Below are 17574 nucleotides of genomic sequence, written 5' to 3'. Positions count from 1 at the left end.
TCATAACATCCAAAGCATTAATTTTGGTGACCCTCCTTTTGGTAATATGTTCCATTTAAAAGCAACCAAAACTCCTAAGAGAGCTAAATTGTGTTGTTGAAGATCAAGTTCTTTTTTTTAAAGATTACTGTGTCTCCTTAAAACAGTGCTGGTCCAGCACCATTTTATAATCTATTGTGGCTTGTTCAAGACTCATTTCCTGCTTTTAAAGTGCTTATAATCTAGTAGAGAAGACAAAGAAGCAGATTCTTTCAATATAATATGGCTAGGCAGCGTACAGTTAAATACTGAATGCCAGTGAAGAAGAAAGAACACTTGATTTAATCTGAGAAGTGGACAGAGAAGTTTTCTGAATTAACAAAAAAGGCTGTTATTAAACAAGAGAGGGTTTAATGGAAAGCAATGGCATTCTAGGCTGAAGGCACAGTATGACTAAAAGCCCAGTACCATAAATAGCCTGGTACGTGTACCAGCAGTATGGTACAAAAAGCATGAAGGGTGAAGCAGAGTGGCAGAACATGAGCTGGAGAGGTAGAGACCAGGTCACAGATTTATATTTTATGTTCTGAAAGGTATGTAGATCACACTAAGTAGCTTTAATATCCTATAGGCTATGAGGAGGCACTGACATTATTTATTGCAATTTGAAAGGGAAAAACTGGAAGCAAAGACATCTATGTAAGAGGTCAAGGTAAGCAATAAGAACCCTAATTAAGACAATGATAGCAGGTAGGAAGGAAGTGTATATGTTTAAGGATTATTTAACAGGTAAAATGGGAAGGCTTTAGTAATTTAAAAGCTATGCAAATGGGGACGAGAGAGGAAGAGTCTAGGAGGAATTCGTTCTCTGGGCTGGGTAACTTGGTAGATGGCTATGAATGAAATAGGAAATGTAACAGGAGGAAAAAGTCTTGAGAGATAAGTTGATGTACTATTGTGCACTTGTCCCTAGATACAATACTGTTGACAATTAAAATTCTAAGATTCTACCTATACTTAACTAGGTTACTATCAAAATTCAGTACATAAAAATTTTAAACTAATGAATCAAAATGAAATAAGTCAATACAGAAAAATTATTTCAGTGTTGTGAAACTATCTGGCCTGCTAAAATAGAAATGTTATTTCCTTTTTTAAAAGAAGGGTCAGGTGGCAATGCTAAATTTTTTAAAGAAAATTTAACCACTGATTGTAATGTCTGTGGCTTTTGGGGAAAACATAACCCCAAATTACAGTGGCTGTGGTTATAAACTATTATGAAGAGCTTCCAACGTCAGACATAGTTTAAGTGTCTGTATGCACTGGAGTCCTTTTACAGGACTTTGCTAGAACAGCAAAATTAATGAATCTCTTCTTTTTGCCTACTTTGGGTGTCAATAACAAATGTACTTTCTTTAACAAAGATTTTTAAGGGACACGGAATTAACTTCATATGAACATTAAATAAGCCAGAGTCATAAACTTTCTTCTTAATATATCAGGAAAAAAACTACAAGCCTATGATCAACACTGTGACTTGGTCTTAATTTATGACCAAGGCCAAATCAAATCAAATCATCTCTCAAATGCGTTTGGAGAAATAGGTGCCACAATCCTTAGGTAGCCTGTTTTTGGTCGTAGGTTAACATTTCTCTCCTCAGTTAAAGTCACTATTAATACAGACAAAATCTAGAAGTAAATTGGGAAGCAGAAGCTGTTTTTTCCCTTGCATTTCTCAGGAGTAAATGAAGTTGCTTAAGTTTACACTGATTGTTTTTTGCTTTGCCATACACTCTCCTCTCCTCATTTCTAGTGTGACTTAGTGGCCAAAGATGTTAAGTGCTGCTACTTACAAGTTTTATTTTCAGAATTCTTTCAATTAAAGAAAGCTTTGAGTGCTGTGAAGTGACCTAAATCTTAGAATTAGTAAATACATTCCAGGCTTTATAAAGCCAGACCCTTCAATCAGTACTCAAGCAGTTTGTAGTTCCCTGGACAGTAGCTCTTCAGGCTCAATGGATCCCAAACAGCTGCAAAAGAACCAGCGGACAGAATGAGTGACAACCTCTGAAACCAGAGAGGAGCTGGTCAGAAGGTGGCAGGAGCTGCTGTCATGCTGGTGCCCTGAGCTTCCCATAAAATGTAGATAAAGGACTGGCCACTCAACCCTGGGTAATAAACAGTGTGATGCAGAAAGCACCAGATAACTTTAATACCTTCCCAATTTCATCTGAAATGCAACAATCAATCAGTAGTGTGAGACCGTTTCCACTATTACACAGTTAATCTGAAGTGGAGGTATGTTTTTCTAGTTAGAAAAATGGCCACATTCCATAAAAGAATGTCACTGTCCAGAACAATTTTCTTTTTATTTATTTGATTTTAAATATCATCTATAAGCTTGTCAATCCCAAATTTCGGTCTCCAGCCCTGACAACTCACCTGAGGTCCAGACCCACGTTTATAACCGCCTACTTTACATTTCTTCCAGGGTTATGAACAGGCACCTCAAATTTAGTCTGCACAAGTTAGATTTCATCTCCCTAAAACTGAACCCTTCCTCACTTCAGTAAATGAAGTCACCATCTGAAGTCACTATCTATTCAATCATTTATTCTTGGTAGTCATTTGTTTTTTAAAAAAATCAGCTTTATTAAAATATTATTTACATACAGTAAAATTCACTGGTATGAAATAATTTGATACATTCTGTCAAATCAAATGTAAGCACCACCACAATTATGATTAAAACATCTCCATCACCTTCAAACTGCCTCCCATCAAATCTCTTCCCTGTCAACTACTGATTTCTTTCCTCCAAATTAATTTTGCCTTCTACAGAATTTCATATACAGGCATACCTTGGAGATATTGCAGGTTCGGGTCCAGACCATGGCAATAAAGCGAATATTGCAATAAAACGAGTCACAAACTTTTCTGGTTTCCCAGAGCACATAAAAGTTAGGTTTACACTTTGCTACAGTCTATTAAGTGTGCAATAGCATTATATCTAAAAAAAAATACATGCCATAAAGTACTTTACTGCTAAAAAATGTTAACCATTATCTGAGCTTTCAGAGAGTTGTAATCTTTTTGTTGATGGAAGGTCTTGCCTCAAGGTTGATGGCTGCTGACTGATCAGGGTGGTGGGTGGCGAAGGCTGGGAGGCCGTGGCAGTTTCTTAAAATAAGACAACAATGAAGTCTGCTGCACTGATTGACTCTTCCTTTCACAAATGATCTCTGTAACACGGAATGCTGTTTGATAGCATTTTATCCACAGTAGAACTTCTTTCAAATTTGGAGTCAGTCCTCTCAAACCCTGCTGCTGCGTTAGCCAAATCTGCAGTTACTTCCTTCACTTTGAAGTCTTGAATCCTTCAAAGTCATCCAGGATGGTTGGAGTCAACTTTTTCCAAACTCCTGCAGGTTGATATTTTGACCTCCTTCTGTGAATCTGAATGCTGTTAATGCCATCTAGAATGGTGAATTTTTTCCAGAAGTTTTCAATTTACTTTGTCCAGATCCATCAAAAGAATCAGTATCTATGGTAGCCTTACAAAATCTATTTCTTAAATTATAAGACTTGAAAGCTGAAATTACTCCTTGACCCATGGGCTGCAGAATGGATGTTGTGTTATCAGGCATGAAAACAGCATTAATCTCTTTGTACATCTCCATCAGAGCTCTTGGGTGACCAGGTGCATTGTCAAAGAGCAGTAATATTTTGAAAGGAATCTTTTTCCTGAGTAGTAGAAACAGTGAGCTGAAAATATTCAGTAAACCACGTTGTCAACAGATGTGCTGTAATCCAGGCTTTGTTGTTCCATTTATAAGGAGCATAGGCAGAGCAAATTTAGAATAATTCTGAAGGGCCCTAGGATTTTCAGGATGGTAAAGGAGCACCAGCTTCCACTTAAAGTCAACGGCTGCATTAGCCCCTAGCAAGAGAGTCACCTGTCCTTTGAAGCTTGAAGCCAGGCATTGACTTTTCCTCTCTAGCTATGAAAGTCCTAGATGGCATCTTCTTCCAATACAAGGCTGTTTCATCTACATTAAAAATCTGTTGTTTAGTGTAGCCACCTTCATGAATTATCTGAGCTAGATCTTCTGGATAACTTGCTGCAGCTTCTACATCAGCACTTGCTGCTTCTCCTTGTACTTTTATGTTATGGAAAAGGCTTCTTTCCTTAAGCCTCATGAACCAACTTCTGCTAGCTTCCAAGTTTTCTTCTCAGCTTTCTCACCTCCTTTAGCCTTCATAGAACTGAAGAAAGTTAGGGCCTTGCTCTGGGTGAGGCTTTGGTTTAAGGGAATGTTGTGGCTGGCTTTATATTTTATCCAGAAAAACTTTCTCCGTATCAGCAAATGAGGCTGTTTTGCTTTCTTATTATTTGTGTGTTCACTGGAGTAGCATTATTCATTTCCCTGAAGAACTTTTCCTTTGCATTCATAATTTGGTTAACTCTTTGGTGTTAGAAGCCTAGCTTTCAGCCTGTCTCAGCTTTTGACATGCCTTCCCCACTAAGCTTAATCAGTTTTAGTTTTTGATTTAAAGTAAGAGACCTGTGACTCTTCCTTTCACTTAAACACTTAGAGGTCACTGTAGAATTACTAATTGGCCTGATTTCAGTATTGTTGTGTCTCAGGGAATAGGGAGGCCCAAGGAGAGGGAGAGGAATAGGGAAATGGCTGGTGAGTGGAGCAGTCAGAACACATACAAAATTTATAGATTAAGTTTGCCGATTTATATAGGTGTGGTAAGTGGCGCCCCCAAACAATTACAATAGTAACAACAAAGACCACTGTTCACAGATCCCAACAAATATAATAATAATGAAAAAGTCTGAAACATTATAAGAATTACCAAAATGTGACCTAGAGACATGAAGTGAGCAAATGCTCTTGGAAAAATAGTGCCAATAGACTTGCTCAAGGCAGGGGTGCCACAAAATTTCAGTTTGTAAAAAATGCAGCATCTGCAAAGCACAGTGAAGTGCAGCACAATAAAATGAGGTATGTCTGTAAACAGAATCATGCAGCATGCAATTTTTTTTTGAGTCTGGCTTCTTTCCTAACTTCTGTATCTAAAAGTCCCCTACCACCTACCCTCAAACAAACACATAACCCTGATTTTTTCTTCAAAGTCCGTATCATTATAACAAATTACCTTATTTATCGTAGGGCATTTTCAACTTGAACATAAGCTCTATGAGTGCCAAGGGACCTGGTCTATCTTGTTCAATGCTATATGCCACAACTTCCCAAAGTGCCAGTACATGGCAGAAGGTCAATAAATATTACTGAATGAATAAAGAAATAAAAATAGCTCCCTCATGTTTTCCTACTGAAATTATCTATACTTTAATTATCAATAAGATGTATTTGTATTTATTCCAGGATGAGCACACTGGGAGAGAGAATAGGGTAGTGGCAAGTTGTAAGGCCTCTGGAGTACGGCTGCCTGATTTTGAATCTGGCCTGTTGCCTCTTCTAAGGAGTTACTATGGCCTTGAGCAAGTTACATAATCTTCCTGAGGTTTAATTTCTGCATCTGTAAAAATGGGGATGATAGTTTTTATCTCATAAGGTGGTTGTGAGGATTAAATGAGATCAAACATGTAAAATAATTTAAAAAGTATCTCAGAACTAATGATAGCCAATATTGTTATAATTACTGCCATCTCTACCACCACTAGCACTACCACCACCAGCACCACTATCTTGCTATTTTGTGCAAAGCTGAAGAAAAAGTTCCATTAAAATAGTTTAGCTAACATCCTAAAATAAACAACACGTGGACAGAAGACAGATGAAGGGCATCAAAATCTTACAATGATACTCACATGAATCACACTGTCTATGGTGACATCTTACATGCTAGATATTGGTTGAGCAAAATTGAACATGCTGATGATAAACTCACTGGTGATGAGTTTATTATGAGAAAGGCAAGGCAATATGGACACCAATCTAAATTCTATTCTATTCTATTGGATAGTATAGTTCACTTTATTGCAAACCACTTATTTTGAAATATAGTGAAAACCAATGTTACTCCAACTGGAGTCCAGACCACTGAGAGTCTGGAGCATTCTCTCAAGATAGAATAAAAATTTCTACAATCTTTTGTGTTTGTGTTCAGTGAACCCCTAAAATGTCAGCATTAAAATGTCAATGCAATGTTTCCCAAACTTGGGGGTTGATGTGAATTTTCATCCTTGTCCCTCTAGAAAAAATTGTACATAGACCTAATCCAAGAATGTATGTATTGTGGTTTATTCTGTAACTGGCATACTCTTTTAGGACAGTTAACCTACCTACCTAACTTCTCACCTACCTATATATCTATTATAATATTAATTTTTTCTGATAACCCATAGGGAGGTTATATCAGTAGAAACTTATCAACACTAAGAATGAGGATCATTTTCGACAAGTGTGAGGAAGAAGAAATTAGTGGTTTCCTAAAGATGGAGGATTCATAAAATTTTGTGCTCTAGGATCAGTTTTTTTTTTTCTTTTGAATACTATTAGCAAAAGCCTTTAGTAAAAGAATGAAATAAGAACAAGCTTGACTAAACTTTAATACTGATATGCCTAGATGCCTTGACCATATTTTAGGCATATCAGTCACAAGTAGGAAGGCTAGGGTATGTATCGGGGGAGGAGAAGAGTAGCAGACTTTATTAATGATGAAAGACTTCAGGTCTGATGGGCATGAAATTGTGGAGAGTTCATAATGGCAAATCTCTTATCCAAAAAGAATTTGGTATGTGAAAGGCATACCAAGTTCCAGCTCTCATGGGTCGAAGAATGAGAACAAAACCATGGTTTTTAAAGGGTTTCAAAGACCATGGCCACACATGGCAATTTCATTTAGACATGCTCAAGCATGTCATTAAATTAGCACTGTCTTTTCAAAGTTGAAGCCCAAACCATGTACACTTTTCACGAAGAAATATTGCCATTCAATTTTTAAACTAGTAAATAATTCAATGCACTATATTTCCATCTCATTTTTTATTTCTTTCTCTTTTGTGTTATGATAAATATGGGATTCCAAATTCTGCCTTATGATATGATAACAATGGGTCTCCTAATACTGGTGTACATATAATTAACACCAAGACCGCTGCTTTAGAAAACTAAAGAAGCTGATCCAAATAAAAGAAAATAGACCAAAATATTTTAAAAGCATCAAAGATCTTATTAGATACTAAAAACTAGTGTTTCAAGATCTGGGAGAAGGACTTCCCTGGTGGCACAGTGGTTAAGAATCCGCCTGCCAGGTCAGGGGATACGGGTACAAGCCCTGGTCCTGGAGGATCCCACATTCCACGGAGCAACTAAGCCCGTGCACCACAACTACTGCACCTGTGCAACTACTGAGCCCGCATGCCACAACTACTGAAACCCGTGTGCCTAGAGCCTGTGCTCCACGCCAAGAGAAGCCACCTCAAGGAGAAGCTCGTGCACTGCAACGAAGACCCAATGCAGACAAAAATAAACAAATAAATAAATTTATTTAAAAAAAAAAAAAAGATCTGGGAGAAGACAGAGACATTAGCCCAAAGTTAATTTGTCTTGAGGGCATTTGCTGATTCTAAGATTGAGCCAAAATAAACAAACTGACACATTTGAGTAAAATAAATAAAAATTCCAGAAAACTAAAAAATATGAGCTAAAACTAAGAATGCAATGTACTATACGTATATACAGATATATGCAATATATGTATAGTTTACATTTTGTACATGTAGTACATTTTCATTGTACTTCCTAAATCCCTTTTTTTCCATTCACTTTTCTCTCTGTTACGCATATGGATAATTTCTACTGTATCTGCTAATTCATTAATTCTCACTCTATTTTGCTTTTAAGAATCTACCCACTGCTATATCTTTACTATATATCTATATCAAACTGGTCTCTCAGGAGGAATAAAAAGGAGACAATGGGAAGGTAACTGATCCAATACATGTTGAGGAATTTTAATATTTGTCACTACTTCCTAAAGTCCTTGCCAAAGTTTGGTAAGAATATTTACTGTGAGAGTAAGTAATAAAGGAACAACCATATAACACATGCTGAGGATTTCTGTGTTGATGACTCTATGTTATAGAGGATACACAGGAAAATTACCGTGATACCTGATGATCTCACCAAGAGACTATAGTACTGTCAATTACTTAATTACATTTGGTTGATTAGACATTCACTAGTATGATACTTTGGCTCATGAACACATTCTAGGAGCTATATATTATTCTAGGACCTCCAAAGTGCATAAATATGATTGAGACACTAACGAAGCTCTCAGTTCAGTGGGACAGTCAGTCAAACAAGTAAGTACTTGAATCAGACATATGCTGTAAGAGAAATATAAACTACAAGATAGGAGGTTAGGGCCTTTCCCTCCAACAAAATGATGAGTACTCTATAACTGCAGGTAACAGTAAGAAAGGAAGTATACACCCATGTACATGAAACCTTGCTTTTACAGCAAAAGGGTGCACTTTGAAAAATTAACAGAGCAGCTTTTCAAAAGATTCTAGTGTTATTTTCTGAAGAGAACACATACCTAATATAAATGTATGTGATGAGGGCTTGTAAATTTTGAGAAAGGTTTCCTTTAGTTCTCTGAACTATTTATAATAGCAGATTAAAGTCCTTGTTTATTAAGTCCCACATTATTGTAGTTTCTATTGACTTATTTTTCCTGTTTCTAAGCACACCTTCCTGTTTCTCTGCATATCTCATAATTTTGTGTTGATAAAAACTGGATATTTGAAATAATGTAATGCAGGAACTCTAGAAATTAGATCTCATCCATTCCCCAGGAATAATTGTGCTGCTTGTCTGTTTAGGAACTTTCATTTAGTACTAATTCTGCAGTCTGTATTCCTTGTCTTACTGTAGCCACTGAAGTCTCTGCTGGGTTAGCTCAGGGGTCAGCTAATGATTAGACAGAGATTTCCTTAAATACCATGAACTGGTAAGTGTTTTAGTATTTGCCAAGGACCTCTATGTGTTGGAGCATACCTTCAACACTGACAGTTTACAACTCTGCCTTAGCCTTCAATTTCTGCTTGCACAGAATCAAAGTTAGCCAGAGGTGAGAGATTAGGACCTTCTCAGTTCTTTCCTGGGCATGTGCACAATCCTGTACATGTATGTGACCTTCAAGAATTCCAGGAACATTTTTAAAAGAAAGAGCTTTGCAAAGTTATCTATGGCAATCACATTTCACAGACTTCTCTCCTAAGTTTTTTGGCCAGTCTCTTGTTTGCCCCAACTGTTATTTTTGTCCCAGGCAGCTGAGAGGTTAAACAATTGCCACTTATTGTTTTTGACAAACATCCTGGGTATAGGGCTTTTTCCACTGAGCAAACTCTGAGTCAGGTCAAATATCAATAAGCCCTGTGAACGGAGACCTTATAGGGAACTGTCAGGCCAAGCAGTAACAATTCTCTGGAGACACAGTTTTTCTGGAGCTCTAAACCTATTATGCCCCCTTCAGTGGCTTTTACATGGCTGATTTTCACAGCTACCATGATTGTGAGGCTATACTAGCTTTTAAAATTACCATACTTCTGCGGAGTAGGGAATGGGAATAAGGCAAGTTAAAACTCTACAAAGCCTGCTGTTCTTACTGAGATTTAACTATTTTTCTTGAATAAATACTCCTTGGGTTGTTGACCTTTGGTTAACACCCAGAGATCTGAGAAAATTGATTTTGACGATTTTTGCTAGCATTCTCATTGCCCTTCTGAAGAAGCTAATTTGCACAGGTCCTTAGTCTTGCCATTCCAGAAGTCCTGCTTCAACTCTCCCTTTCAAAGAGTATCAATATTTTCCCAGTTTCTTTTCTTTTTTTTTTTTGCAGTATGCGGGCCTCTCACTGTTGTGGCCTTTCCCATTGCGGAGCACAGGCTCCGGACGCAGAGGCTCAGCAGCCATGGCTCACGGGCCCAGCCGCTCTGCGGCATGTGGGATCTTCCCGGACCGGGGCACGAACCCATGTCCCCTGCATCGGCAGGCGGACTCTCAACCACTGCGCCACCAGGGAAGGCTTCCCAGTTTCTTTTTAATATATTAAACTTCTAGATTTAAATATTTAATCTATCTAAAATTCATTTTAGTATACAAAGTCCAGGAGGAAATGGGCAGCCAGTTGCAATTACAGCTGTCTCCTGATTAACCCAAGCTTGAACTGCATGGGTCCAGTTAAACGTGTATTTTATTTTTTCCAATACACATACAGTACTACATGAGTCATGGCTGGCTGAATCCACAGATGCAGAACTGCAGTATGGAGGGCCGATTTTAGGACTTGAGAGTTGGTATATTTTGGTATTAACAGTGGGTCCTGGCAGCAGTCTTCCACAGATACCAAGGGATGACTGTATTTTTAATCTTTTCTCGGTTAATTAGTAAAATACTTTTGAGAATCTAATAAAAGCTATAGAGTATCTCTGAAAAAAAAATCTGCACATATACACAAATTTTGCATAATTTCAGTAAATTCACAGACTGTCTAGGGCCCCCTTCCATGGAACCCAGATTAAAAACCCTGATGTGCTACAGTAACTTATCTAATTTGTAACTTCATTTTTACAAATTTGTAAATTACAGGAAACTTTGTGTCTCTTTCTGTATTCTATCCTATTCCATTGGTCTGTGTGTCTATATCCATAACAGTGCCACACAGTTTTAATTACACCAAGCATCTTTCTGCCTCAAAGCCTTTGCACTTGCTATTCACCATGTGTGAAACACTTTTACCCCAGCTAGTCTCGAAGTAAACTCCTCACTTCAAGGCAGGCCTCAGCTCAAATGAGACCTCCTTAGAGTCCTTACCTGACTACCCTATTTTTATATTGGTTCCCTCACTCTCTAGCTCTTACACAGCTTCATTTTTCTTCATGACATTGATCATTACTTCACATTTTATTATACCTTTAATAGTTTCCTGTCAGTTTTCTCCACAAGAAGGTAGGGAATTTTTTTTTTTTTTTTAACTACTGTATCCCCAGAAATAAGTACAGTCCCTGGAATATTATAGGCAGTCTTTCCAATTATTAATGTAAAACACCAAACACTAAGTTTGAACATGGCAACTTATTTGCTTACCCTGCTGGTCTAAGTAAATAAAAGACATAAAAGATATATTAGCTCCATCTGGCTCCCAAGAAAAGTCATTTGTCAATTTTCTAGAATAGGACTATGAAGTAAGTTTAAGGGGCTAAGAGTTGTTTCGTTGTAGTTCTTACTGTAACCATGTGAGAATAAAAGCAGTGAGCTGTTTAAGGAAGACTTGAAATACATTTGATAGGACAACCTCACTGTTGAAAATCTGAGTTACCTGGCAACATTGCTCTTTCTGCCATAGATCTTCTCTCTTCAACTGTCAGCTACAAGGCAGTTAAATACACACACACACACACACATACACACACACACACACACACGTTTTTTCCCTCCCTCTCTCTCTCTAGCAAAATATGCAACCATTTGTAAGAAAATAAACATATGTATTATTCATGACATGAATGGATTATCTTCACAGTACTCTGAGCCTATAGAGAATGAATTTTAAAGTCTATCATTTACTATAGTGTTTCTTATCGACAAGAAGGCGCCTAACAAACTCACAGAGAAGGGTACTCTTAAAGATATACGTTTTTTTCTTTGGGTGATGAACATGGGTGGATTTATTCATGCTCTCTTTCCCAATTTCATGGTGACTAATAGCCCACATCTATGTGAGGTTAAAGGAGTGGTCTGTGGTCACAAAGAAGCTTTAAGTAAACTCTCGCAAATCAGGACTTAAGCAATGATCTTGACATTACTGGCATGGAATTCCAACCAACTGAACTGACAGACGATTAAACATATATGTAAGATATATTTGTTGACACTAACATACGTTACAGAAAGAATTGGAAAATAATCACTACTCTAGTGGAAAAAAGCAAAGAAAAAAAGATAAACTCTATTACCACATTACTGTTATGCTGTTATAGACGTTACTTACAGATGTTTCATTTTCGTAATAAACGGATAACTGTGTGTTCTTTAGAGTAAACCTAAGTGACATTTAAAAAAAATATATAACACTGATCCTGGATATTAGAAGCACTGCTTCCTAGGGCTTCATTAAGACTAGTTAATGAGTGGAAAGAAAATCTTCTGGGTTTTTTGTTCTTAAAAGTTAAAAAAAAATAAACTTAGTCATTTCAGTCACATTTACCATGTATGGTTGAATGAACAATGGAAATACATGTGATGCTCTGATTATGTAAAACAAAGACTCCTATGAATGTTACTTTTTGCTTTTTACACTTGTTGGAGGAAAAATTTATTTAGGTATCTCATCCCTATATAAAGAAAAGACTAAACACAAATTAGTACTATGCAAATTCAATTATGGAAAATTAAACTAATACAATTTTTAATTGTTCAGTATAGTAATCAAAAGTTACTTTGTATGTAGGCCATATTTCTTGATATGTATATATCTTATGAGACTACAGGGGTTATTTGTGAGTTTCTATTATTACTACCAACTACAGGTATATAGAAATATAAATTAGACATAAATAAATCAAACTCTTTTCCACACATATATATTATTTACTTTGATTATATGTGTATGTGTGTTTGTGAAAAAGAAAAACAAGCATATTAAACAGGAGACAATGTAGTTCCAATGACTAAACATAAATTTGGATTCTACTTCTTTGAATATAGAGTAAAAAGGTAAAATTATCAGCATTAAAAAGTGAAGGAGGAGCTTCAAATGGCAGAAGAGTAAGACATGGGAGATCAGCTTCCTCCCCACAAATACATCAGAAATACATGTACATGTTGAACAACTACAGAACACCTACTGAACGCTGGCAGAAGACCTCAGACCTCCCAAAAGGCAAGAAACTCCCCACGTACCTGGGTAGGGCAAAAGAAAAAACAGAGACCAAAGAATAGGGACGGGACCTGCACCAGTGGGAGGGAACCGTGAAGGAGGAAAGGTTTCCACACACTAGGAAGCCCCTTCGCGGGCAGAGACTGCGGGTGGCGGAGGTGGGAAGCTTCGGAGCCATGGAGGAGAGCGCAGCAACAGGGGTGCGGAGGGCAAAGTGGAGAGATTCCCGCACAGAGGATCGGTGCCGACCGGCACTCACCAGCCCAAGAGGCTTGTCTGCTCACCCGCCAGGCAGGCGGGGACTGGGAACTGAGGCTCGAGCTTTGGTCATATCCCAGGGATAGGACTGGCGGCGTGAACACAGCCTGAAGGGGTTAGTGCGCCACAGCTAGCCGGGACGGAGCCCGGGAAAAAGTCTGGACCTGCCTTAGAGACAAGAGACTTTTTCTTCCCTCTTTGTTTCCTGGTGAGCGAGGAGAGGGCATTCAGAGCGCCACTTAAAGGAGCTCCTGAGATGGGCGCGAGCCGCGGCTAGAAGCGCAGACCTCAGAGACGGGCATGAGAGGCTGCCACCACCAAGAAGCCTGTGTGCGAGCACAGGTCACTATCCATACCTCCCCTCTTGGGAGCCTGTGCAGCCCGCCACTGCCAGGGCCCCGTGATCTAGGGACACCTTCCCCAGGAGAACACGCAGAACCTCAGGCTGGTGCAATGTCATGCTGGCCTCTGCCACCGCAGGCTCGCGCCGCACTCCGTGCCCCTCCCTCCCAACGGCCTGAGTGAGTCAGAGCCCCCGTATCAGCTGCTCCTTTAAGCCCGTCCTGTCTGAGGGAGGAACAGACGCTCTCAGGCAACCTACATGCAGAGGCGGTGCAAATCCAAAGCTGAACCCCAGGAGCTGTACGAACAAAGAAGAGAAAGGGAAATCTCTGCCAGCAGTATGCTTCTGTGTGTGATTTTGTCTGTATAGCTTTGCTTTTACCATTTGTCCTAGGGTTCTTTCTGTCCGTATTTTTTTTTTCTTTTTTTTTTGTATGGTTTTTAGCACTTGTTATCATTGGTGGATTTGTTTTTTGGTTTGGTTGCTCTCTTCTTTCTTTCTTTCGTTTTTAAAATTTTTTTTTTATTACTTTAGAAAAAATTTTTTAATACTGATTTTTAACTTGAATAACTTTATTTTATTTTGTTTTATCTTCTTCTTTCTTTCTGTTTTCCCTTCCTTTTATTCTGAGCTGTGTGGATGAAAGGCTCTTGGTGCTCCACCCAGGCATCAGGCCTGTGCCTCTGAGGTGGGAGAGCCAAGTTCAGGACATTGGTCCACCAGAGAACTCCCAGCTCCACGTAATATCAAATGGTGAAAATCTCCCAGAGATCTCCATCTCAACGCCAAGACCCAGCTCCACTCAACGAACAGCAAGCTACAGTGCTGGACACCTTACACCAAACAATTAGCAAGACAGAAACACAACCCCACCATTAGCAGAAAAGCAGCCAAAAATCATAATAAGGTCACAGACAACCCAAAACACACCACCAGACATGGACCTGCCCATTAGAAAGACAATATCTAGCTTCATCCACAAGAACACAGGCACTAGCCCCTCCACCAGGAAGCCTACACAACCCACTGAACCAACCCTAACCACTGAGGACAGACACCAAAAAAAATGGGAACTACAAACCTGCAGCCTGTGAGAAGGAGACCCCAAACACAGTAAGTTAAGCAAAATGAGAAGACAAACACACAGCAGATGAAGAAGCATGATAAAAACTCACCAGATCTAACAAATGGAGAGGAAATAAGCAGCCTATCTGAAAAAGAATTCAGAATAATGATAGTAAACATGATCCAAAATCTTGGAAATAGAATGGGGAAAATACAAGAAACATTTAACAAGGACCTAGAAGAACTAAAGAGGAAACAAACAATGATGAACACCACAATAAATAAAATTAAAAATACTCTAGAGGGGATCAATAGCAGAATAAGTGAGGCAGAAGAACGGATAAGTGACCTGGAAGATAAAAGAGTGGAAATAACTACTGCAGAGCAGAATACAGAAAAAAGAATGAAAAGAACTTAGGTCAGTCTCAGAGACCTCTGGGACAACATTAAACACACCACATTCGAATTATAGGGGTCCCAGAAGAAGAAGAGAAAAAGAAAGGGACTGAGAAAATATTTGAAGAGATTATAGTTGAAAACTACCCTAATATGGGAAAGGAAATAGTTAATCAAGTCCAGGAAGCACAGAGAGTCCCATACAAGATAAATCCAAGGGGAAACACACCAACACATATATTAATCAAACTATCAAAAATTAAATACAAAGAAAAAATATTAAAAGCAGCAAGGGAAAATGAACAAATAACACACAAAGGAATCCCCATAAGGTTAACAGCTGATCTTTCAGGAGAAACTCTGCAAGCCAGAAGGGAGTGGCAGGACATATTTAAAGTGATGAAAGAGAAAAACCTACAACCAAGATTACTCTACCCAGCAAGGTTCTCGTTCAGATTTGACGGAAAAATTAAAAGCTTTACAGACAAGCAAAAGCTAAGAGAATTCAGCACCACCAAACCAGCATTACAACAAATGCTAAAGGAACTTCTATATGCAGGAAACACAAGAGAAAGAAAAGACCTACAATAACAAACCCAAAACAATTAAGAAAATGGGAATAGGAACATACATATCAATAATTACCTTAAATGTAAATGAATTAAATGCTACAACCAAAAGACATAGACTGGCTGAATGGATACAAAAACAAAACCCGTATAGATGCTGTCTATAAGAGACCCACTTCAGACCTAGGGGCACGTACAGACTGAAAGTGAGGGGATGGAAAAAGATATTCCATACAAATGCAAATCAAAAGAAAACTGGAGTAGCAATTCTCATACCAGACAAAATAGACATTAAAACAAAGACTATTACAAAGACAAAGAAGGACACTATGCAATGATCAAGGGATCAATCCAAAAAGATATAACAATTGTACATACTTATGCACCCAACATAGGAGCACCTCAATACATAAGGCAAAAACTGACAACCATGAAAGGGGAGATCGACAGTAACACAATCATAGTAGGGGACTTTAACACCCCATTTCCACCACTGAACAGATCATCCAAAATGAAAATAAATAAGGAAACACAAGCTTTAAATGATACATTAAACAAGATGGATTTAATTGATATTTATAGGACATTCCATCCAAAAAGAACAGAATACACTTTCTTCTCAAGTGTTCATGTAACATTCTCCAGCACAGATCATATCTTGGGTCACAAATCAAGCCTTCGTAAATTTAAGAAAACTGAAATCGTATCAATGAAATCGTATCAAGTATCTTTTCTGACCACAAAGCTATGAGACTAGATATCAATTACAAGAAAAAATCTGTAAAAAATACAAATACATGGAGGCTAAACAATATACTACTAAATAACCAGGAGATCACTGAAGAAATCAAAGAGGAAATTAAAAAATACCTAGAAACAAAAAACAATGAAAACACAATGACCCAAAACCTATGGGATGCAGCGAAAGCAGTTCTAAAGGCAAGTTTATAGCAATACAATCCTACCTAAAGAAACAAGAAACATCTCAAATAAACAACCTATCCTTACACCTAAAGCAATTAGAAAGAACAAAAAAACCCTTAATTTAGCAGAAGGAAAGAAATCATAAAGATCAGATGAGAAATAAATGCAAAAGAAATGAAGGAAACGACAGCAAAGATCAATAAAATTAAAAGCAGGTTTTTTGAGCAGATAAACAAAATTGCTAAACCATTAGCCAGATTCATTAAGAAAAAAGGGAGAATACTCAAATCAATAGAATTAGAAATGAAAAAGGAGAAGTAACAACTGACACTGCAGAAATACAAAGGATCATGAGAGATTACTACAAGCAACTCTATGCCAATGAAAAGGACAACCTGGAAGAAATGGAAAATTCTTTGAAATGCACAACCGTCCAAGAATGAACCAGGAAAAAATAGAAAATATGAACAGACCAATCACAGGCACTGAAATTGAATCTGTGAGTAAAAATCTTCCAACAAACAAAAGCCCAGGACCAGATGGCTTCACAAGTGAATTCTATCAAACATTTAGAGAAGAGCTAACACCTATCCTTCTCAAACTCTTCCAAAATATAGCAGAGGGAGGAACACTCCCAAACTCATTCTATGAGGCCACCATCACCCTGATACCAAAACCAGACAAAGATGTCACAAAGAAAGAAAACTACAGGCAAATATCACTGATGAACATAGATGCAAAAATCCTCAACAAAATACTAGCAAACAGAATCCAACAGCACATTAAAAGGATCATACACCATGATCAAGTGGGGTTTATCCCAGGAATGCAAGGATTCTTCAATATATGCAAATCAATCAGTGTGATACACTATATTAACAAATTGAGGGAGACAAACCACATGATCATCAATCGATGCAGAGAAAGCTTTCGACAAAATTCAACACCCATTTATGACAAAAACCCTGCACAAAGCAGGCATAGAGGGAACTTTCCTCAACAAAATAAAGGCCATATATGACAAACCCACAGCCAACATCATCCTCAATGGTGAAAAACTGATACCATTTCCACTAAGATCAGGAACAAGACTAGGTTGCCCACTCTCACCAC

At 38.0% G+C, this 17574-nt stretch overlaps 1 protein-coding gene across 11 annotated transcripts in view; it reads right to left on the bottom strand.

Annotated features, from left to right (window-relative positions):
• Positions 1–17574, bottom strand: part of CCDC91 (coiled-coil domain containing 91) — a 416368-nt gene that overhangs the window by 108041 nt on the left and 290753 nt on the right. For 8 of the 11 annotated variants that reach the window (XR_009521176.1, XM_060024524.1, XM_060024515.1 and 5 more), the window contains one exon: positions 14683–14718. The exons of the other annotated variants lie outside the window; for them this stretch is intronic. Coding sequence is in view for 7 of the 8 variants with exons in the window: in XM_060024524.1 (XP_059880507.1) it covers positions 14683–14718 (36 nt within the window). In the remaining variant the exon portion in view is untranslated. The remainder of the gene's footprint in view (positions 1–14682; positions 14719–17574) is intronic. 11 annotated transcript variants of the gene reach the window in all.

The sequence above is a fragment of the Delphinus delphis genome, chromosome 11, assembly GCF_949987515.2.
Source record: "Delphinus delphis chromosome 11, mDelDel1.2, whole genome shotgun sequence".
Taxonomy (NCBI): Eukaryota; Metazoa; Chordata; class Mammalia; order Artiodactyla; family Delphinidae; genus Delphinus; species Delphinus delphis.
The sequence above is the reverse complement of the archived record's forward strand: the minus strand, read 5'-3'. Positions and strand labels throughout refer to the sequence as shown.